Genomic DNA, 24,892 nt, shown 5'->3' with positions numbered 1-24,892 from the left:
TATAAGCCAACTTTTTTTGTTACATAGTGTTAACAGTATTAGTGAATGAATAGAGAAGCATTGAAATATGCTTATTCATTAATGTTGCAGTATTGTTGGTAACATTGTTTATACTGATTTAGGTGGCCAGAACATATCCAAAATGGACCATCCAACTACATTTTTGTGGGGGGGGTACTTAAAATAGCAATAGTTCTTTGTAATAGAACTATGTTTTGTATTGTTTAGTGTAGCAATCTGATAAATAACAGTGCCCTTTATATCATATTTGAAATATTACAGGGAGAAAATATTTTGTGGGTTTTACTGGATCTTCCTAGACGTACAACTCGAGATTATGATGCTCCAACACTTGATCCCCACACTAGAGCTGCTCTAGAAGATGCTCTTAGAGATGAAGATGATGTTGACATTGATGCTAGGTAAATTACTCCCCTTTCTAATTTAATTATGATCCTGATTTGAAACTAACTTTGTATTTTCACAATTGTCTTTGATTCCATTGAAGCTAATACAACCAAACTTTGCATGGCCTTCTCTTTCATTAGAATAAAGATAAGAGTTACATTCAGACCCAGAATTCTGTTATCCTTTTTAACCTTTGGGGATTCTGAAATGCTAAGTATTAATCCTTTTTGGTCACCACTTAGCATTGTGGGACCCTTTCCCCAAGTAAAAAATGTTAATATAACATTGGTCGTATGTTAAGCAATTGTTAGAGCTAAGGCAAATAAATTCTAAACAGTTTGATGGTTACTTCTTTAATTTGGATCCATGGAAGATGTTAGGTGTGAAACTGTATTGTGGTAAAGTAAAAATCAATTTTCTTTTATTTTTTTGCGAAATGAATTAATAGTTCATGTCTTCTTAGTACACTGATACCCATTTCATTTGTGGATTCCTTGAGGTAACGGAAATTTTTATGAAAACATCTTTGATGATAAATTTCAAAGATGTTTTCAGAATTATCAAATCCCAAACAAGCAAGTGTCCAGTGACACACACACACACCAGAGATTAAGGAAGATGGGGACAGTTGTTCCACTTAAGAATAAGTAGTACAATGGCCCATTGCTGTGGAAGAGCATGTACTGGAGTTAACTCAACATAGCCCACCTACCACCAGACTAGTTAATGAGTATTGCAAGCATATAGTTAACTATACATGGTTTAGGTTTGTGTCCTTATTGTTTGCAACATATGCAAGCAGGTCATCCAGATAATTGTAGTTTCTGTGTTCGTTTTTTGCCAGTAGATGAGTTCATATTCCACTCTCTTAATGCCATACTGTTTAGGATGGAATTCTAATGTAATCCTCATGGTACTGTTGTAAGCAACTTTCAACACAGATTCTCAGTGAATGTTTGGTTCCTAATAGGGATATTAGCACTTTTCACTAATCTGGTCATGCTCTTCTTTACATCTTCTCTAGAAGTTCTATATTTTTTTTTAGACACAAGGTACTGCAGCCTACAGGCCTGGATACAATATTCCAAGCATGGGCTTACTATCATCTTATACAGAGGGATAATGATCTCCTTTCTACCTCCAAAATTCTGATAAATCACAAATTTTGTGATTTATCAGAATTTTGGAGGTAGAAAGGAGTTGTGTTGAACTTCATCTTTATCATCCTGAACATCCTTTAATCCCCCTGCCTAGTCTAAACTACTTCTGGTTTCTATTCCCGCTGCAGTACCTTGCATTTGGTAGCATTAAATATTAATTGCCATTTTTCAGACTATACTTGTAATTGATGCAGATCCTTCTGAAGCAGCAAAGCTTAGTTCCAATTAACTACTGTCAACTTTTAAGTTATCTACAAACTCTTTTACAGCTTTCTCTGTATTCTCTCTCATCAGTATCACTTTGGAGGATAAAACCTATTCAAGAAGGTCTTATCTTCTAATAATTGCTGATCTCTGAGGAATACCCATTTATGAGCAACCTCAATCCCTAATTCACTGAGGATCTCCTGTTATCCCAACCTGCTGCAATTTACAATGACCTCTCATCAGGAACTGTATCAAAAGCCTTACTAAAATCCACATAACAATCTTGTGTACGAATGGACTGGTGGTAGTGTTGAAGGTCTGTGCTGGTGGTGAAGGCTCAAAGTCAGGAATGGCTGATATAAGATTGTAGTTTGCACATCTGGCAATCAGTTTTTAAGTGTCTGTAAGAATGGGTCGGCATCGAGATTTTCCAACTTAAAATGTGGAGTGATTATTGAGGGCAAGGTGTACAGGTTCCAGTATCTTGACAACAGCCAACATGGTTAACTGTTCCTATTCTGTAGTGTTACAAATCTACCATGGCTGCCTTAACAGCCAGCCAAAGGTCACTTGTGGTTGACACCTGTGGTGAGCATCATGCTTCTTGTCTCATAATGCAGCAGTGACACTACACAGTAGCTCAGCTAACCACTCAGTACAATGACAAGACCATTAGCCACTTGGACTATGCACTGGACATTAGCTCATATAGGCAGTGGCAGTCAGTGGCCATCATGGATACCTATGTTCACTATGAGACACTGAAAACTGTACATTGCATGGGCATATTGGCACTAACACTGGGCCACTAAAATGTGGAAATCTGTTACACGGTGTGATGAATTCTGTTTTCAACTGTAATCAAGCTGATGGCATATCCACATTTGAAGAAAGCAACATGAATCCATGGCACCTGAATGACTGTTCGTGTTGAACAGGCTGGAAATGGTGGTATTATAGTTTGGAGACTTTTCATGGCATGCTCTCCTTTGATCACTATTAATCAATGCCTCAATGGGAATACCTACCTTTCTATTGTCACCAATCAAGTACACTCATTTATGATGACAGTGTATCCAGACAACTCTGGCATTTATCAAAAAGACAACATACCATGCAACAAAGCCCAGCAGGTTGCTAACTAGTTTCAGGAACATGACAATTGCACACCATTTGAGGCATTGACAAGATCAATTTCTGAAGATAATCAAACATTAGCTAATGCTAATTTGGTACATGATGCAAGAAAGCAAGCTTATATAGCAACAGCCAAAAAGAAAAAAAAAAAAAAACACACACACACACCCTTCTCATTTCACCCATCCAGTCGCTCCATATGTTTGCCTAGTTCTGCCTTCAATCTGTTTAAGCTATCAACTTCTACAACATATGGAAGTTTGTTCCAGCAATCAACCACCCGCTGGCTAAAGGCAAACTTCCGCATATCTGTCCTACAACTGTCTTTCCTCAATTGGAATTTATGCCCTCTCAGGCGATTATTCTGAGCAAGAGGAAGAATCCCATCAGCATTGAGCATGCTCAAACCATTCAAGTCTTTATACACCTCAATCAGATCACCTCGCAGGTGCCTAGTCTCCAGACACTGTAATTCGTAAAACTTAAGCCTTTCTTCATAAGAGCAACCCTTTGTTCCATTCACTAATCTTGTTGCCCTTCTCTGTACTCGTTCCAACAGCTCCATCCTTCTTAAAATGAGGCCTCCAGACCTGTATACAGTACTCAAGGTGTGGCCTGACCATTGCCTTATACAAGGGAATAATCACCTCCTTATCCCTGCTAGAAAAATTCCTGTATATCATTGACAAGACACCATGAGCTACTCTTGCAAACTGTCTACACTGCTGTGAAAATTTCATATCTGCCTGCACAATTATCCCCCAGGTCGTTTTCACTCTGTACCACTGTCAGTGTAGTACCACACAGTTGATATGTTACTCTGGGGTTACTGATTCCCATATGCAGTACTTTACATTTGTCAATGTTAAACTTCATTTGCCACCTCAGCCCATCTGCTCAACTTTTCTAGATCCTGTTGCAGCAGTGTACTGTCATTAATGTCATTAACAAATCTGCCGACCTTTGTATCATTTGCAAACTTGGACATTAAGCCAGATATACCATCATCAATATCATTGATTAATACAGAAAACATCAATGGACCCAACACTGAACTCTGGGGGACTCCACTAATAACATTAGTCCACGAAGAGCAGTGTCCATTGATTACCACTCTCTGTCTTCTCCCACTCAACCATCGATTTATCCATAACAACAATTTGCCTCCAATGCCACACTGCTCCAATTTGTGCAGCAGTCTTCCATGTGCAACAGTATCAAAAGCCTTTCTAATATCCAAATACAGGAACTCCCCGACTTACGGAAATTCAACTTTATGTAAGTTTAGGCCGGCCTGTGCAAACTTAAAAAATTTGTGGAAACGTATTTTGCATCCCGTAGGAATAAATGGAGGTATCGTGAAAATATCGTAATGTGAACCCAATAACACATTGTTGTTTTTTTTACAATTCGTTCCAAGTCCTTGTAAGTTGAAAATTTCACTATATTACTAAGCTATTTATCTCTCTAAAAGGTCATTTTTATAATGGAAATTGCACTACATTTTCATTGTTATCATATGTTTCCTTTATAAGAATCAATTTTGAATGCCTTTCTGATATTTTTCTAAAGCACATTTCTGGAGGTCATGACCATAAAACAATAAAAACATTTGCAATTTCCGGTTTATTGGGCTTTTCTGTTACTGCAAGCAATTATAAATGAGTAGTAAACTCGATGTTATTGCATTTGTGAAAATACCGATAGCTGGAATTGTATGGGTTTTTACATTATGGTATTATGGTGAAATGTTTTTCCCTTTCACTGAAATCTTCAGTCATATAAAAAACAAATTTTCAGAAACTTCTTTTCATTCTTATTTATGTATTACAATGATGAAGGGAAAGCGACCAACTGAAAGTGCAAGTGGTTGTAGTGCTAGAAAATGAAACAAAATTGATTTAGAAATGAAGATGAAAATGATTAGGAAGTACGAAGCAGGACAAAGTTTGTCAACTAGTGCAAGGGAATTAGGTCTCGCTGCTTCAACAGTGAATACTATTTTAAAGGACAGTGAGCATATAAAAGAACAGTTGTTAATAATATGGATGGAAAATCAGAAGCAAGTGCCCCTGAGTCTAATGACCATTCAAGGAAAAGCAACAAGTATTTATAAAGATATTAAGGATAAGTACAGCGAACCCCAACCCACGTTCGTAGCAAGCAATGGGTGGTTTAATAGGTTCAAGCATCATTCTGGTTTCCAAAACATTAAAATATGTGGTGAAGTCGCCAGTGCCAATTCTGCAGCTGCAGAGAAATTTTGTGGTGTGTTGGAAAAAATTATTGATGAAGGCAGCTATTCAACACAGCAAATTTTTAAGATTGAGACTGCTCTGTATTGGAAAAAAATGCCCAGTCTAATCAAGAAGCGTAGCACACGCTTCTTGATTAGACCGGGGTTCGAGCCCGTCACCACCAAATATGGAGGATGCAGAAAGGTCAGGGAATGACCACCACATATTCCCGGAGCAATATGGCCTTAGTTGCTAATGCTCCTATAAACCAAACAACAAACAAACCCTCTAGTTGCCTCCTGAACATGCTGCTATAGAAAACAATCATCCAATAAAAAAGCCTTGCTAGTGTGGGAGTGACCAACCCACAAATTCCAGTCAATTTCTGGGAAATTAAAATTCCCCATCATAAGACACACTGATTTACTGGCCCACTCTACTTCTCTGCACAATTGCTCATTATATTCATCAGATTCATTAGGCCTATAACACACACCCATTCTCATTTTTCCTTTCCCACTGCTTATGTCACACCAAACAGATTCAACATTGCATTGTCCACCAACATCAATTGGATGCACTTCCTTAGATTTTGTGTTTCTTAACAGCATAACCCCTCCTTCCTTCCTGTCCTGTCTATCCTTTCTGTACACATTGTACTCCCCAAATTCCAATTCTGCACTGCATATATGTGTGTGACACCACGTCTCTGATATCCCAACAATATCTGCCTTTGATGTCTTGACTAGCACTTCAAGCTCATCAAATCTATTGACTATACTCCTAGCATTGGTGTACATGCCAGTATACATGCACCTGTTTCTACTCTTAGTTACCCTAACACAGCGCCGACCGGGCTAGCCGAGTGGGTAAAGTGCCTGCCCGGCAACCCAAAGGTCGCGGGTTCGATTCCCGCCTCGGGCTTGGATCAAAGTACTGCAAAAACCTTGGGAGGTGCAATATGGCCACAGAAGCCGATGCGCCAACAACTACCAAATCAAAAAAAAAAAAAAAAAAAACCTAACACAGCCCATGTATTTACTTGTTCCACTACGAGTCCCAGCAGTCCTGGAAATCCCCATTGCCTTGCTTCCCACGCTGCTGCTCAATTGCATTTCAATAGGAGCAATGCAAGAATCGTTTTCACCTCTGCCAGCGGCTACTGTTAATCTATTAGTCCATGTATCCCCCCGAAGCTAGCAGTTTTCCGACCCACCTAACTCTGCCTCGATAGCATCAGCAAATATTCTTGCACCCTTTCTATTTAAGTGTATCCCATCCCTGTAGAAGCAGTCTCTCCTGTTAACAAGCACAGACCAGGCTGAGAAAAATTCTACCTCTTGAGCTTTGCACAATCTCTCCAGAGCCGAATTGATTGACAAGGCTCTCTCACATACTCCCTCCTATCGTGTCTGTGCAGAATTGCAGACACTTTCAAATTCAACCCTAACTCATGGCTTTTTTTTTTTTTTCAACATTGACCTGTACTTGTTAAGTAATTCTGCCTGTCTCCTACTCTTAATATCATTAGTAACAACGTGTACAACAATATCACCCTTTCTGCCCTTAAAAGATGATATCTGCTCTACGTCATCAACCTTTACCCCTGGTAGACATAGCCTTGTCCTGTTCCACCTATCCTTCTTACATAGTATATTCCCAGTCTCCCTGACAATAGTCACCAACAATAACTAGTTCCTTTGGGACCAGTGCATTCTGCCTTGGGGGTTCCGCTGTGTTGCGTGATGTTCAAGTGCAAGCTCTGGCATTGATGTGGGCAGCTGAGAGCTTGATGGGCCCCCTCAATTTAATTCCTTTGAGGGCATCCACCCTGTCTTTTAAGCTCTCATATAGGCTCATAAAAATGCTGATTTGATGCCTGATTTCCTCACACTCCTTATATCATACACACAGAAAGACATTCCCTTGGCAATATCATGTCCCGTTCCTGATTGCCATAAACATCGAACAAGCAGTGCATTTCAAAAGGCTGTGATTCAGAGGACAACCACCTCCCCTCAGTTCTCCCCTGAGGCACAGCACTTCCAGTAGTTTGTCTTTTGCTTTGTTGCTCTGGTCTGAGTCATGATTTCTATTCAATTTCAAATAAAATTCCAATACAAAATATAATCCTAAACTTATATCCCAATACAGTTATAGCACCGTATACAGGCAGTTTTCGCTTTACGAGTTTTTTTTTCCCAAGTATCAGGTATCAACAAAATTGAAAATATGAACATTAACTGCAAAAAATTAATGTTAAACATTCATAAATACTGAATTACAAAACCACGTGCATAGCTATACAATACAGTGTACCCCGCTTTATGATATTAATCAGTTCCAGAGACATCATCGTATCATAATGTGAACCCAATAACACATTGTTTTATGGTAATTCGTTTCAAGATCTCGGAAGTTTAACTTTTCGCTGTATAACTAAGCGATTTATCTCTTTAAAATGTCATTTTTTAAGGTCACAAGCGTGACCTTAAGGCCATATAAAAGCTCATAAGCGTGATTTGTAAATTGTATTAGTTACCAATTCAAATCATTAAAATGCACTACACTTTCATCGTTATCATATGTTTCCGTTTTAAGAATCAGTTTCAAATGTCTTTGTGATATTGTTCTAAAGCATATTTCTGGAGGTCACGACCATAAAACAATAAAAACAATTTGCACTTTCCAGTTTATTGGGTTTTTTTGTTACTGCAAGTAATTATAAATGGGTAGTAAACTCGATCTTATTGCATTAGCAAAAATACCGATAGCTGGAATTGTGTGGTTTTTTTAAGTTATTAAGGTGAAATGTGTTTCCCCTTTACTGAAATCTTCGTATAAAAAACAAATTTTCAGAATCTTCTCTTCATTCCTTTTTTTTTAAGCTTCCTACACTTGTCACTCAGTGCAAATCGTGTTAGTTGCAACTTGTGCATTCCGTTAAAAAATGCTTATGCATGCTATTGAAATATATAAAGAAAAGAGAAGATTATCTTGGAAACAAACGTCTCTTGAAGCATTTCTGAAGAAGATAATTCCTTGTCAACAACCAACAAGTGCCGAGCCAATAAGGAGTGATCAACGAGTGTGCATTTATTCAATGATGAATAAACATTTGTAAGTCATAAATAATTTTTCTATTATCTTGTCCAAATTTCTCTTCAGTACAAGCCTTAAAACTCGCTCCAGAGCTCTCTACATAAGGGATACTTTAATTTTAACAACCCTGTACTTCATGCCTGGAATGACAATTAAGATCTCCACACCATATCTCTAGACATGAAATCAGCATTCGACTCAGTCCAATCACAGCCTTCCTTATCTTAATAGATTCTACGGGATATCCGGCAATATACTCGAGCTCCTCAAAAATCTTCTATCTAGGAGAATGCTTCACTTCACATGTAATAATAATAGTACAGTCTGTAAAAGCACAAATGTAGGAATCCCACAAGGTGGTTCTCTCTCAGCCCTGCTATTCGCTGCAATATTTGTTCCACTTATGGATCAAGTTTCAGCATTCTTGTTGTGTGCCGATGATATTGTGTGTTAATTGCCATACTCCATGTTGTTGATCCACAAGCAAGAGCTCTTCAGAAACTAAACAACTACCTTAATATGGCAAATTTTTTGTCTGGTGGGTTATCCAGAGAAGTCAAGCTATCTCACCTTTTCCCCAAGTCGGATGACGTCCGCTGATACCTTACTTTCGAATTAGCAGGAAAGGTTCTGGCTCCCAATGACTGTGCAAAATTCCTAGGTGTAATCCTTGATGCAAACTTCACCTATAAACAACAAATCCAAGCCGAATATTCCAAAGCCTTTTGGGGAATGTAAATAGATTTGTGCAAAACTCACAATAAACAAATACAGGTAGTTCTTGTTTTACGAGTTTTTCTTTTTTTTTTATCAAGTATCAACAAAATCGAAAATATGAACATTAATTGCAAAAAATGAGTGTTAAACATTCATAAATACCGCATTTCAAACCACTCGCGTAGCTATACAATACAGTGTACCCAGCTTTACAATATTAATCCATTGCCATCGTATTAAGAAAATATCGTAATGTGAACCCATTAACACATTGTTTTTTTGCTAATTCCTTCCAAGACCTCAGAAGTTCAAATTTTTGCTGTATAACTCCCTAAAAGATCGTTTTTATAGTGTAAATTGTATTAGTTACCAATTCAAATCATTAAACGCATTACACTTTCATCGTTATCATATGTTATAAGAACCAATTTTGAATGGCTTTGTGATATTTTTCTAAAGCAGATTTCTGGAAGTCATGGCCATAAAACAATAAAAACAATTTGTACTTTCCGGTTTATTGGGCTTTTCTGTTGCTGCAAGCAGTTATAAATGGGTACTAAACTTGATGTTATTGCATTTGTGAAAATACCGATAGCTGGAATTGTGTTTTTATGTTATTATGGTGAAATATGTTTCCCCTTTACTGAAACCTTCAATCATAAAAAATAAATTTTCAGAATCTCTTCATTCCGTTTTTTTTTTTTTTTTTTTTAAGCTTCGTAAACTTGTTACTCCACGCAAATCGTATTAGTTGCAATTTCTGCATTCTGTTAAAAATGCTTATGCATGCTATTGAAATTTATAAATAAAAGAGAAGATTATCTTGGAAATAAACACCTCTTGAAACATTTCTGAAGAAGAAGACTCCTTGTGCAACAAACCAACGAGTGCCGAGCCAATAACGAGCGTGATTAGTCGATGATAATGATGAAGAATAAACATTCTTTAACATTTGTAAGTCATAAATAATTTCTCTATTATTATAATTTGCTTGATTTTACAGGCTACATTTTCATTGTTTGATAATGTATTTGGAAAATTAAATGCACTAGGCATAATCCTTATGGGTTTTGATAATTAACTATATAATATCGGTGTAAATACACCATAGTTAACCCATAGATTTGAGCTACGAGTGTAGCGTAGAAGGCATCGTTTTAATTGTATCTCATAATGTGGTTGCCTTCACAACAAGATAGCTACTATTGAATTACTTCAAATAAATAACGCTTCTCTAGTAGAGAAGACTACTGTTATTTATTTTCAGCGTACCACCACCCAGACGATCGTTTCGAAGCTTTTTGGCTTCGTCATCAGTGGGCGGGTAGGTAATACAACATGCCATCTCATGTATAACTTCGCAACTGAGATGGCATGTTGTATTACCTACCCGCCCACTGATGACGAAGCCAAAAAGCTTCGAAACGATCGTCTGGGTGGTGGTACGCTGAAAATAAATAACAGTAGTCTTCTCTACTAGAGAAGCGTTATTTATTTGAAGTAATTCAATAGTAGCTATCTTGTTGTGAAGGCAACCACATTATGAGATACAATTAAAACGATGCCTTCTACGCTACACTCGTAGCTCAAATCTATGGGTTAACTATGGTGTATTTACACCGATATTATATTGTTGATAACGTAACTCCTATTTTTAACATTGTCTATGAGAAATAAATTCCTGCTTTACGAGTTTTCGCTTTACGAGCGCGCACGTGCTAGGAACAAATTAACTCGTAAAGTCGAGAACTATCTGTATAGGTATTTCAGTATCAAATATTATCTCCTGTCAAATTATATGTATTAATTTATAATGTTACGTTTGTAAAAACTAGGTGTATTTAATTAAAAAAGTACAATTTAATTGACAAAGAAATTTAATAAGATTAGTAAATTTTACTGATTAATTGATACTACTAGACTCACTATCTAGTTTTCCGTTAAACCTTATGCTATCTAGTTCAGGTATACGTTGTATTGTATAACAATGGCAGCAAGTTACAAACAGTAAATCCACAGACACAAGGTATTAATTACTTTCAAAATTGCGCTATCTAAATTCAAAATAAACCACGGAGCTTGACTAGGTCTATAAGCTACTTATAGAAAATAATTTAATATAACAATTAAGTCAATAAACCGGCTAAATATAATTAAAAACTTAGCATTCGCGGGAGCTGCAAAACTTGTCCAACACATGGATTAGATAGCTTTACCGATACTAAATAATAACCTACAAATCTCTAAGTTCAAAAAAAACTAAAGTATTGTTACTAAAAATAAAAACGACTCTAGAAAAGAAATTAATATGCCAATTTAAGTCAATAAAAAGCAAAAATTTAAGAAATCTTCTCTGTTAGCTGGAGCCGTAAAAACTTGCTCAATTCCAAAATGCTCATTTTGGAATATTTTGAGAGCACCTGTCAAATGTTACTTAGCCTTGCCTTAACTACTAATAAATATCTTTTGTTTATATTTCTATATGTGATGCTAGTCGTTAATGTAACGTACCATTGTGAAAAAGGGTTAGAAATGTGAAATTCCTCCATATACACTGGTGTTCTTTGAACACAAGTGTACTTGGAGCAATATGGAATTAGTTGCTGATGCTCCTAAAACCCTACAACAGCCACCAGGTATTATTATTAAGGTATTATTATTATTAGTGCTGGAAAATTATGCAAGGAAGCAGGCTTATATAGCTTATACAGTGTGGCTGGGTATCTGACAGAAGTTGATACCAGATTCAAAAAACAGAACATAGCATCTGTTTAACTTAGGACAGGATGGAATGAGGATTATACCTAATCATTGATAAAACCTGCAATGCACTTGAAGAATTGGTATGTATAATCTATCTTTGGTAGTTTTCAGTTTGTATGTATTCAAAGGCAGCTCTGTAGCATGCAACTCTATAGTTTATATGCTTAGTAGATTTCGTGAAGAAATCTACTAAGCCTTCCCATTTCTTCAGAAGTTGCAGTCCGGGGTGGAAAGAACTGCTTTCACAACTGGGCAAACTTTGTCTACTGCAGTATGTAAATCTTTGCATAACTGTTCAATAGAAATACTGAATGGGTAATTGGGAGGTGATGAGTGGTATAGATTTTCCCATTTGTTTCAGAAACAGATTTCCATGCTGTGTTTTGGCAGCAATTTCAGTTTAAAGGCCTATTTGTATGAACAACTGTTTGTTGAACTGAAAAAGAAGGTTCATTTGATTTGACACATAGACTCGTAACAGATGTTTGAAACTATTCAAGGAGCATAAAGAATGTGCAGGCCTCTCATGCACTTCAGTTATGGTCAGTGAGTGTGTTGGACTCACGGCTGCCAACTCCAGATTTACAGTGGAGAATCCATCTTTTTGACTTGATTTAACCCCTTCTCTATAACACACAGTGGCTAAGGTAGAGAAAGCCTGCATGAGAAGCACGCAAAAATTCGATGAAATTTACCGGTTAAATTACTTTGCCGTAACTGCATTTGTATTGTTGCTCGCTCGGTAAACAAACAGTGGGTGTTATCGGTCTGGAGTAGAAGTTGAATCCCACTGGCACTTGAAACCCTCCTGAAGTGAAGGGGCTAACCTGACTTTTTTTCTTTAGAATCACTAATTGAATTAACTAATTGAATCACGAACAGAGTCATATTGGAAGTTCCGGTGTTGTAAAAAATGTTGGTAACGTAGTTTCACCGGTAAACCTTTTGGAAGTTTGCCGTGCGTCTCGTGTGGGCTTCCTTTGCCCCCCCCTTTTTTTTTTCTTAATAAACAATTTATCCACTAGTCCACCTGTGATTCTAAAGAAAAAAGGCCAGGTTATCCCCCCACTTCGGGAGGGATTCAATCTCCCATGGGATTCAATTTCTACTCCTGACCGATAACACCCACTGTATATTTACCGAGCGAGCAACAAATAAAATACCGTTACGGCAAAGTACTTTTACCGGTAAATTTCATTGAACTTTTGCATGCTTCTCGTGCAAGCTTTCTTTACCTTCACCCACACAGTTTGCAGTATAATTTTTTCAATCTTTTTCTTTTTATAGAAAAAAATCAATTTTTTTAAAATTCTTAAAATTTCTTATTTTTGTTCTGCACAAAAATTATTCTGCACAGGTTTTTCATTTTCAACACACACACATCACAATATAGCCCAGCAATGACAGCTTCTCTCAGTTTAGAAACAATAAATATTAACAAAACAACTTAAAGTTTACAATTATCAATATCATTAACAGATTTATTACCAAAACAAAAATCTCCTGTAAACTCACATTGAGCATTCAGAAATAAAAACCAAAACACAGCTGTTAATAAATTAAGGACCACCTACGTCATAATGATAAAACACCAATGAGAAAAGAGTACAGAAACTGTCATTAATATCAAATCAGGTTAATGGATGACAGAATGATACGCCACATTTGCCCTTCCCCCAGAAAAGGGTAAATCAAAGTGTCCATTTTATTTTAAAATTGTGTATAAAATTAGTGGGAACTATAAATAGAAATATTATTAGGGTGAGGCTACAGACGTGCATATCTTATAAGCCAATCAGTGTTTGGAAAATGCACAGGAAGAGGGGGAAAAAAAAAAAAAAGCATATGACATGCCAAATGAGTGACAGCCGGTGTTGTTGTTATTTGGTTTTTAGGAGCATTAACAACTGTTTGTTGAATAAAAAAAAGGCCATATTGCTCTGGGGATATGCAGTGGTCATTCCCTGACCTTTCCGCATCCTCCATATTTGGTGGATCACTGGCTCAAACCCCGGTCCGAAAGCAGACAAGAAGCATGTGCTACGCACTGCTGCTCCTACCCACCTGGCTACAGAGGTGCCGACAGTAGGTGAAACCAAATTAAATTTCTAGTATTAACAAATTAGTTGTGATTATCTGAGCTCGTAACAGATATCTTTTTCAAATAATGCTTAACAGTATTTGGGGTAAAGCAGCAGTATTTGAACACTGTTACATTAACAAGCAATTTTAGTTATCTCAGTTAATCTCACTCTACTACAGCAGGTTTTGATGAACTGTGGTAAGAAAAACATTGTGCTGAGAGAATATTTTGTTTTTGTATATATTTTACAGTGTTAATGATTTTGTTTACAAAAGAGATATGAAGATAGCATCTAGCCCCCCTCCCCCTACATTTCCTGTATAGAATCGTTCTACCAAAACATCACACACCAGAAATGTGCATTTTTTATAACCTGAATCATCAGCCCATACAATACACAAAGTCCAGAGTTTCAATCAACGTCAATGCAACTACATTTAATATATCAACTGAAAATTGGAAATTTGTTCACTATAGGCTGAACATTTAGGGTCTAGATCAGTATCATGCAAACTCTTTTGATTCCTAGCTTTACAAAGGGCCCACAGATTAAAAATGTTCCACAAACCTACCTCTCAGAATAAGTGTTGATGGGTAAGCTTGTATTTTTTTGTGGCCTGTCACAGGCTCATTCGTTGACTCCCTGAAACCAGTGGACTAGTTTGCATGCCACTACTCTAAATTAAAAGGCTGGACTCTCCCATAAAAAAGGTACAGTTATTTCTGTCTTTTGCAGACATCAAAATAAAATTTTGATGTTTGCATCAAAAAAAAGAAATTTTTTTTTAAGATGGTGGATTGAGAACAGTGCTTGATCAAGAACATAATCCAGATGGATGGTGGCTTGCTCATCACGTTTAAAATCAGTGCTGCTACATAATAGAAATGTTTACTTCTCAGTTACTCTTGCACTTGTAATTTACGTAAAGGAATTGTATGAAAATATAAAGTGTAATAAGAGATTAAGAAAAGCTACACTCCACATAAATTTTAAAGACAAAAAATGATCGAGTTTATTGAAACAAGTTGGAAAGAAAACTTTACAGAAAACATTCCAATAATCCCATCATTCAGAGGCCAAGTTTGATGACGTTTTGAAATCCTTGTGAATATTGTTTTCAAGTCTAAAATACGGAGCCAACTGCCCATTATCAGTGCCCACATGGTTTGCAGACCTGGCTTAATCTCTTATTACAATTAGTTAACATGTCTTTCTCCCAAGAAATTAAATATACTGTGTCTTTTACAACAGTAAAATATGGAACACTGCATATCTGTGGTGACTTGAAATTGCAGCGATTTAAAGGTTTTCTTCCCCGAATTCCACAGTGTACCAAGCTTGAATTGAGGCCTTACAAAATTCAACTCCAGCAGTACCAGACAATTTCTGGCTCTGATTGATAAGAATCCAACCAACAAACCAATCTCACTGTTGCTAACCTTCTAGTTACCGAAACATGCAAAAATTGGGAGTTCATAGCAAAAAAGCAGGACGAAAAACAGAAGACATTTTTGGAAAAAGGTTTTTGGAAAAACAACATACACATATGACATTAAAATACAACCATAGGATGGATTGTTCATCATACAATGCTTTCAAACATTAGCGTAGCTGAGATTTTATCTGTAGATTCTTGTATGAACTGTCTGTTAAACATAAGCTGATTATAACTGCTTCAAGAGAGAGAAACTAGTGCAGACTTATTAACTATTCAGAAATGCTGAGTCAAGATTTTGTTTATAACAATGGTACTGCTGTTTAGGCTTGGCAGTCAAGAGCATTTCCAAAGCGTCACCAGGTTGAATATTTTTTGCACACTTGCCATTGTTATCTTCTTTCATAGTAGTGTCTCATAGTATCATAATGCAAAATATCAATTTACTTAATCTTCAATGATGATGATGATAGTGAGAAGTACAGGATTTTTATTTATTTTTTTATTTTATTTTTTTTTTTTTTTTTTGCAAAATTGATTCAGTTTTATTCAAAAACCTTGTTCATTGAATAGGGCTATTGGATAATGAATTGATTCCCCAGATACGATTATATTTAAGTCAAAGATAAAATTTATTTAACTTAATGCTACCAAAAACTCAGAAGCTTGCTATCTATGAATTCTGTTTGGAGCCAGCAGATTTGACTGCTATAAGAAAATGTGCTTTGGTCTTAGGAATTCATGACAAAAAGTTAGCTAGCACAAAAATAAATCCACAATTTAATTTACTCACAATCATACAGCCTCTGCTATGAGTGCATTAAATATTTAAAACTTCATTGGATGATATTAGCATACAAATCGCTTTTTTTTTTTAAATCATTTGTATAAAACACAGCCATAACCACAAATGTGGCATACTACAAAACATCTATCATAATAGCTGTTTTATGACTTAGACAAACAGCAGATACACCTTTTTGGTGTTCATATTAGTACTTTAGGTCAACCCATAGAGGATGATGCCATCTGTAATGTAAGCATAAGCTCACACCCAAAAAATCAATTTCCATCACTAGAGGAACCAAAACATCCCAAAGCTAGAAACTGAACACAGATGCACACAATTTTCCAATTAATTCAGTGCCTACATTGAAATATAATCCTGTAACCTTTTCCAACACACAATTTATATAATTATATAAAAGCAGAGGCAAAAGTGATTTTTGCACTGCTTCTATTAGAATGGGCAGCAGACTGGAAAGCAAGGTAATGGAGATTTCCAGGACTGCTGGGAGTCATAGTGGAACAAGTAAATACATGGGCTGTTTTAGGGTGGCTAGGAACAGGTGCATGTATGCCAATGTTAGGAGTATAGTTAATAAATTTGATGAGCTTGAAGTGCTAGTGAAGACATCAAAGGCAGATATTGTTGAGATATCAGAGATGTGGTGTCACACAGATATAGGCAGTGCAGAGTTGGAATTTGGGGAGTACAATGTGTATAGGAAGAATAGACAGGATAGGAAGGGAGGAGGAGTTATGCTGTTAGTTAAGAAGCACAAAATCTAAGGAAGTGCATCCAATTGATGTTGGTGGACAATGCAGCGTTGAGTCTGTTTGGTGTGATCAATACATTGTGATCACTGTCGCCCACTACTTTGTGGATTGGTCACTCACATACTAGCAAGACTTTTGTGGATTTATTGGATGACTGTTTTCTACAGCAACATGTTCGAGAGGCAACCAGAGGGAGTAATACTCTTGATCTGATTATCAGTAGTGATTCTTCATGCATTAAGAATCTGCAGATAAAGGAACCACTGGGCGACTGTGATCACAATGTATTGATGTGGGAATTATTTAAAGATGTCAGGGCTTTTGCTTTTGTAAAGGTGACTACAGAGGTCTCAGACAGTTTTTAAATTCTGTACGGTGGGATCAACTGATGATGTTACCAACAGTGAAATCTAAATGGGAAGCCTTCAGGGACTTAATTTTGGAGGCTACTAGGCATTTAATTCCAACTAAGAAATACTGTTCAAGGTTTAGGCCTAAATGGATGTTAGATGAATTAATGAGGCTAGTGGCAGAGAAGAAGAATGTATGGGATGCATATAAAGTATCAGGTGATACAGAAGCCTATGGCAGGGATAAACTAGTCTGTAATCAAGTCACAAAGGAGGTTAGGCAGGCGAAAGCAGATTATGAGAAATCTTTGGCAAAGGATGCAAATAAAAACAGCAAAGAGTTCTTTACTTATGTAAACTATAGAAGGAAAGGGATGAATCAGATTGGACCACTTAACATAGATGGGTTGACTATTGATATTGAGTATTTTGCATCTACATTCACACATGAGAAGTTTATCAAACGCTAACAGAGAGCAAAGTGATTTTGTAATAATTGAGAGCAAAGTGGAGGAGAAATTGTTGAAGTTAAACATAATGAAGGCACCTGGGGTGGATGGAATCTATCCAGTTATATTAAAGGAGGCAGCAAAGGGAGTAAGCAAACCCTTAGCCATAATTATGAGAGCTTCCTTGGATTCAGGGGAGGTCCCCATGGACTGGAGGTGTGCAAATGTATCACCAATCCACAAAGGAGGTTCAAAAGGTGACCCAAGTAACTACAGACCTGTTAGTTTAACTTGTGTTCTGGGGAAAATAATGGAATCACTGGTTAAAAAAGCATTGCAGATCATCTAGACAAGACTGCAGTAATAGTTAAGACACAGCATGGGTCTGTCAAAGGGAGGTCTTGTCTGATCAATTTGATTGCTTACTATGATGTAGTCACAAAGGAACTGAATGACATTTTGATATCATATACTTGGATTTCAGCAAAGCTTTTGCTACTGTTTTGAAGACTGCTGTACAAATTGGAGAGGTATGGCATCAAGGGTAAGCTGCTACAATGGATGGTTGAGTGGGAGACAACAGAGAGTGGTAATCAATGGACACTGCTCTTCGTGGACAAATGTTATTGGTGGAGTTCCTCACAGTTCGGTGTTGGGCCCATTGTTGTTTTGTATGTTTATCAATGATATTGATGAAGGTATATCAGGTTTAATATCCACGTTTGCAGATGTTACAAAGGTTGGCAGGGTTGTTAACGACGGTAATGACAGTATGCTATTCCAACTGGATCTAGATAAGTTGGGAAAATGGGCTGAGAAGTGGCAAATTGGAGTTTAACACTGACAAATGCAAAGTACTGCATATGGGTAGCAATACCTGAATAGAAACATACCAACTGGGTGGTACTACACTCAGGGAAGTGGAAAAGACCTGGGAGTAATTGTGCAGCCAAATATGAAATTCGCTGAGCAGTGCAGATGGGCTGCCAAGGCAGGTCATGGAGTCTTGTCAATGATATATAGGAATTTTGCTAGCAGGGAAAGGGAGGTGATAATCCCATTATATAAGGCAATGGTCAGGTCACACCTAGAGTACTGTGTACAGGTCTGGAGTTTCATTTTAGGAAGGATGTAGATTTGCTAGAACGAGTACAAAGAAGGGCAACAAGATTGGTGAGGGTAACAAAGGGGTGCTCTTACCAAGAAAGGCTTAAGTTCTGCAAATTGCAGCGCCTGGAGAGTAAGCACCTGCGAGGTGATTTGATTGAGGTGTATAAGGCCTTGAATGGGTCGAGCAAGCTGAATGCTGATGGATTCTTCGTCTTCCTCAGATTAAGAACCTGAGGGGGCACAGTTTCAAATTGAGGAAAGATAGTTGTAGAATAGATGTGCGGAAATTTGTCTTTAGCCAGCGGGTAGCTGATTGGTGGAACAGGCTTCCATCTTTTGTTGTGGAAGCTAACAGCCTAAATAAATTTAAGGCTGAGCTGGACAGGCATTTGGAACGAATGGAGGGATGAAATGGGAGGGTTTTTTTGTTTTTTTTTTGGCTGATGCTGATAAGCTTGCTTTCTTGCATCGTATGCCTCTACTAATGCTAACTTCTTTTTGTAACACCTTGTATCTTTTTATTTTTTGCAAGCTGAAAACTGATAAAAGAGAATTATGTCAATAATAAAAAACATTGTGTTATTTTATTATAAAGAAGATAGTACATTTAAAAGTGTTAGATTTTGATAATGTTTCACAATTTATATTTTGTATTCTTATGTAAAATTTAAATGTATGGAAACTTTTTTAAAAAATCTGTTTTCCCTTAAGAATACCATGATGATTTTTTTTTTTCAGTCAGAGTATATTTCAAAGTGACCTAAAACTTAAATGTGGTAGAAGAGACAAAATACCAAAAGCAAGGTAAATCAATGTTCCAGAAGTTTGTTAAATTATCATTATTTAAGTATTACATAATTATAAAATTTCTTATAGATGTTGATTTTATTTACATTATTCACTTCATTTCTAGACCTGAAAGTGTTTACTACCTCAGAAGTGACCATCAGGTAGACAGTAGTAGTTATCCACAATCTCGTGGCTTGGTTCCAAAATGAAGCTGCTTGTTTCCAAAGAATTGTGCACTTTTTTGCTCTAAGCTTCAGTTGTATTTCCAGCTGTGATATGTTTTACTACTTGAATGACTTTTATTACCAATGGAAAACATCTGATAAGTGTGACTCGTTATTTAATCTAGGGTGGTAGTTTATGCAGACTCTTAGTTGAGTGTAATGCTAGTGTCATCACAGAATTGCATTAGCTAGAACATGCTCCAATCAAGAGCAGATGGGATTTCCCTATTTAGTATTGCCATTTCCTGCATAAAAGGCTACACTGTAAAATAAACATGTATCAGGGGAATTTTTTTAAGAAATAAATTAATCTTTAAATACATTTTTTAAAGAAAAAATCTTTTTTAATGAAAAAGTAATAAATACTAGTTTATGTTTTACTGATGGAGGAATTGATTAATCTTCTCTGAGGTACAATTATGGAATATTGTACTAATCACTATAGGTTATTAAGCATATGTACTTAGTGTATATTTTGTTATTAATCAGTTATGTTTTCATTTTCATTGTGTTATCAGCAAATGGCAATCGTTTGTCACTCCCCTTTTTAGTTTATTCAGATTAAAACTTGCTTAAAACATATACAAATTGTAGACTTTTGTTTTCTGTAGGTGAAAGCAATAGTAAGAAATTCTTGTGTATATTAAAAATATGCATATCCTAAGTATTTTCGATTTGAAGAGATGTGTCTCCCTGGCATCCTTTTTGGCAGATTCCTTCCTTTTACAAAGATAAGTATAGATTTTGCTGTCATGATGAGACCTAATGAAAGGCCTCCCCATGACAAAAGACCTTTTATCAGGCCATCTCAAATAGTGCAATTATAGTCTCATTCAAAAGCAGTAGAACTTTTTAAAAGTTCTGGTTTTTCACCTTGATAAACAATCTGGTGGTAGCTGGAACAGCAGTAAATCAGTCATAGCTCATAGAGTAGTATATATGAAAAAATTTAAACTATATTTGTCTAAACTATTACTGTTTCAGCATTATGTACATATAAAAATTGCATCACTAGGAGAAGGAAAAAGTTAGCAAATGGTCTACTAACTGATAATTAGCACAGTAAGTGATAAGACCAACTTATCTAACGTTATTAAACTTTATAGTTTAAATAAATAAAAAAGAGTTTGTAATTACATTAATGATATAGAAGCAAATCTGAACATTAAATATTTTAAGTTTGTGCCAAGACTGTTATATACAAATCCATAAATTAGGAAATTAACATATCTGTTATTGACAAAGCTAGAGACTGGGGGCACACTTTTTTTTTTTAAACTGCACTTGTATTACTATTGTAGCTAGATTTCTAGTACTGAGAAATGACCAAATGATAACTTCATAAACATTCCAAGAAAAGATTGTTATAGCTGTTATAAACACGATATACAGGTGTGTGTTTATTAAAGCGTGGGCTGTTTCATGAGTTCGATGTTTCCACAAAAATAAATAATTTTATGACTGGGATTTTGTAGTAGAATAGGTAACTTTTATGTGAGAAAATTCCAGACATGAGTACTTTGACTTTATAATTTAGATATATGTTAATGGAAAATTATCTCTGTGCTACCTCATCTCTTTTCAGTATTTTAGTGAGAAATATTTTAATTCTGACTGTTGGGGTTTTTTTTTTTTTTTTTTTTTTTTTTGTATCTAATATTTGTATTTTTAATATCTTTTGCTTGGCTTGCTGTTATTATGTGAAGCCTAATATAGTAATCTAGTTCAATTTAAACTAAAAGGAAAATATGCAGGCATTTGGTAGCAGAACTGCAGTATTGTGTTACAATTACAGTATTGTGTAATTGTGAACTGCAGGAAATTAGAAGGCACTGCTTATTTACATGTATACTGAACAGAAAATGAAAGAAAAAGGTTTGTTTGGCAGCTTGATAAATATATATAGTTCAACAGATATCTCCTCACCTCCCCTTCCCTTGATAATATATATATAGCTCAACAGATATTTTCAGCAGTTCAACATTTAAAAAGTTTAATTTTCAGCCAGCTCAGTTTTTCTTAAAAGTAAAACAAAAGTTTAAGGTGGCGAATCACTAAATGCACAACTGCCCAAGTAATAAACATATTCATAACAAAATATAAAACTTTGAAAAAAAATAATAAATTATTGCTTGGCTTTTACGTTTCATTATTTATTCCAAAATTGCCTTATGCTAAATGAAATAAGTCATGAGAATAAAATTATGCATGCACATTCTAATGAACAGTTAATGATTCAGTAAATTACTGAGTGTGATGTACATGTATGTCTACTGATCCATTACTCAAAGCCTACCTGCTTGCTTTGTGTTTTGTACTTAAAATCTGGGTGTCATTTATATTTCATCAAACTTCAGTAGTTCCTAATTGAATGTGCACTATATTAAACTAAGCCAAATTTAATATATTATCTATAAGTATTACAGTGAAAAGAATGAATGCAACAGAAGGAAGTTTAAAGGAAAAGATAAGTGTAAGGTATGTGTTCTTCTTTAAAACATTGAAACCATAGTGTTTCAGTGTTCTAAATAGGACTACTGAAACAAAGTTATTTATTTATTTTTTTTTTAACCTTGATATCCACTTGGCAGATGAATTATCAAAGAGAGCAGAAGATAGAAAATCTACATTTGATAAAAAAAAAAAAAAAAAAAAAAAAAAAATGGTATTGCAGACACTGGTTCTCTCTCAAGAGTCACTAGAAAAGTCAGGAGCTTTTCCAAGACTGTTGCTACCATAGTAACAGTAGTCATAGTTGAAAGCAGATTCTACATCAAAAAAAAACAATTGCTGTTTGAATCCAGTGATAGCTATAAGTGAAGTTAACAGCTGATCAGCAATTATGTGGTGCCATTTATATACAGCAATTCTTTGATTAATGTACACAGTAGAGGAAAGTGTTTTAGCCAATGCTAGGATGGGCTCAATTTTATTAGACATTTTTTACTAACTAAAGTACCCAGGGAATTCAATATTTCTTGTATGACAAATTGGAGGATGATAATCTGATCTTAGATATCACAAAATGCACTTGGTGCATTTTTTAACTTAATAATTTTTTGTAAAAATTTGATTTTTATTCTTTAAATTATTTTTATCCCTGTTGTGAGTTTCTTTTATTTACTATACTAATTCAGCAGTGAGGTTTGAAAAGGCACTGGGGAAAAAAAAACTTTCTTCTTATATAAAATTACAATTATAGAGGCAGATTTCTTCTGCAATAGGAAATCTGCCTCTTCAGCATCAAAGATTTGTCCTGAGGGGATGAATTATGGATACTGATTAATTAACGTAAGTATTGTTTCGATAATGTATGCAGAAACCATGCTGCAAGTGTAATATTGGCTTCACTGCATTATAGGTACAGAAATCTTTAAAAATTATCAAATAGGCACTATGAAAGCAGTTAATGTGATCTTAGCTTTTTCCTATTTTTATAAATTTCAAATACTGTCTTTCATAACAAAATCAAGGCATTGCTGTACAGAATTAGATTCTACCATAACAATTTCTAATGTAGCCTTCAGTGGTACTTAAGTTGCATTAGCAGAATTACTATGTACTGTGGTGATCCCATAATGGGAAGTACTACAGGGACAATGAACTATAGTTTTGCACCTGAGAGTACTTGTTTCTTGGGAATACTTCAGTATCAATTAAAAATTGCAGTTTGTTGAAGTTTCAGCAGCATCAACTACTGAGGCTTATTTTTGATGATTCAGTTACCATTATGTTAAAAACATGCTTGATAGTATGTGTATTACTGTATTCAGCTCAGTAATTATTTCCACTAGTATTAAATTATTAATACTGACAATATTAAATTATATTGTCAGTCAATATGCATTTAAATTCGTGTGTTCTATAAAATGTGCACCTGCAAGGGTCAGAAGTATTTCTAATGGATTGAGAAATCAGAACAATCTCGATCAATATGTAGTCTTCCTTTCCACCCATATTTTTCACTGGTGTTTTTTTTTTTTTTTTTTTATATATACCGTATTTCCCCATGTATAAGACGCACCTTTTTTCAAAAAATTTGGGGTCTAAAAACTGGGTATGTCTTATACAGTGGTTGTAGATTTTTTTTTTTTACTTGCATTTCCCTTTTTCGTGCTTGTTGTCTTTGAGCTCATTGTTTAGCACTTGTTACCGGTATATTAGGTTACGTTTTGCCACGTTCTTCCCAGAAATGGCTCAGAAAAGATTTTCGTACAGTGCTGAATTCAAGTTAAAAGTGATCCAGTTTGCAAAAGTGAATGGAAATCGTGCTGCTGAACGTAAATTTGGTCCTCCTCCAACTGAGAAAACAATCCAAGACTGGCTACGGGAAGAAGAAACCCTACTGAAAACGCCACGGCAGAAGAAGGCCATGAGAGGCAAGGCAGCAAAATGGCCTGATTTAGAGAGGGAATTGAAGATATGGATTGAAGAGCAAAGGGCAATTGGAATTCCTGTGTCCACAAAGATGGTTCAGCATGAGGCAAGAAGAATTGCTGATGAAAAATAAATTACTGATTTCAAAGGAGGACACAATTGGTGCTTCAGGTTCATGAAACAGAATAGACTAAGCATGCGTACACACACCAGACTTGCCCAAAAGATGCCTGAAAGCTATGAGCAGAAGGTCCTTGAATTTCATCGTTTTGTCATTCAATGTCGGAAGACATCAGTTTAATTTGGTTCCAGATTGCAAATATGGACAAAGTCCCCCTTCAATTTGATGTCCCAAATAACAGAACTGTTGATAAGAATGGGATGAAAACTGTAACTGTGAAGACAAGTGGACATGAAAAGAGCCATTATACAGTTGTTCTAGCTTGTTGTGCCGACAGAACCAAGCTGCCTCCTATGCTGATTTTCAAACGCAAAACAATGCCAAAAGAAGACATTCCTTGAGGAGTGATTGTCCACATTCATGACAAGGGTTGGATGGATCTGGTTTGAGAAAATTTGGAGCAGGAGACTAGGTGGGCTCTTACGCAAACCTGCCCTATTGGTGCTTGATCAGTTCAGGGCACACATAACAAAAAATACAAAGATTGCTGCAAAGCAAAAAACAAAACTTGCCATCATACCTGAAGGCTTGACATCCCAGCTCCAACCACTTGATGTCGGCATTAACAAACCCTTCAAAGCTGCCATGAGAGACGAATGGAA

The 24,892-nt window shown here is 35.9% G+C and overlaps 1 protein-coding gene across 5 annotated transcripts in view; it reads left to right on the top strand.

The window, feature by feature from the left end:
- The window catches only part of LOC150086120 (kinesin-like protein KIF3B), a 297,164-nt gene that overhangs the window by 270,527 nt on the left and 1,745 nt on the right, over nt 1-24,892 (top strand). For 3 of the 5 annotated variants that reach the window (XM_090373728.1, XM_090373727.1, XM_090373726.1), the window contains 3 exons: nt 283-422; nt 19,458-19,523; nt 19,633-20,012. In XM_090373728.1, coding sequence (XP_090229854.1) covers nt 283-422; nt 19,458-19,523; nt 19,633-19,717 — 291 coding nt within the window. In that variant the 3' untranslated portion in view covers nt 19,718-20,012. Of the gene's footprint in view, nt 1-282; nt 423-19,457; nt 19,524-19,632; nt 20,013-24,892 lie in introns of those variants that run through there. The other 2 variants (XR_016546957.1, XM_090373729.1) reach the window with 2 other exon arrangements.

Source organism: Mastigoproctus giganteus, chromosome 5 (assembly GCF_048544385.1).
Source record: "Mastigoproctus giganteus isolate SK-2022 chromosome 5, ASM4854438v1, whole genome shotgun sequence".
NCBI lineage: Eukaryota > Metazoa > Arthropoda > Arachnida > Uropygi > Thelyphonidae > Mastigoproctus > Mastigoproctus giganteus.
The sequence above is the reverse complement of the archived record's forward strand: the minus strand, read 5'-3'. Positions and strand labels throughout refer to the sequence as shown.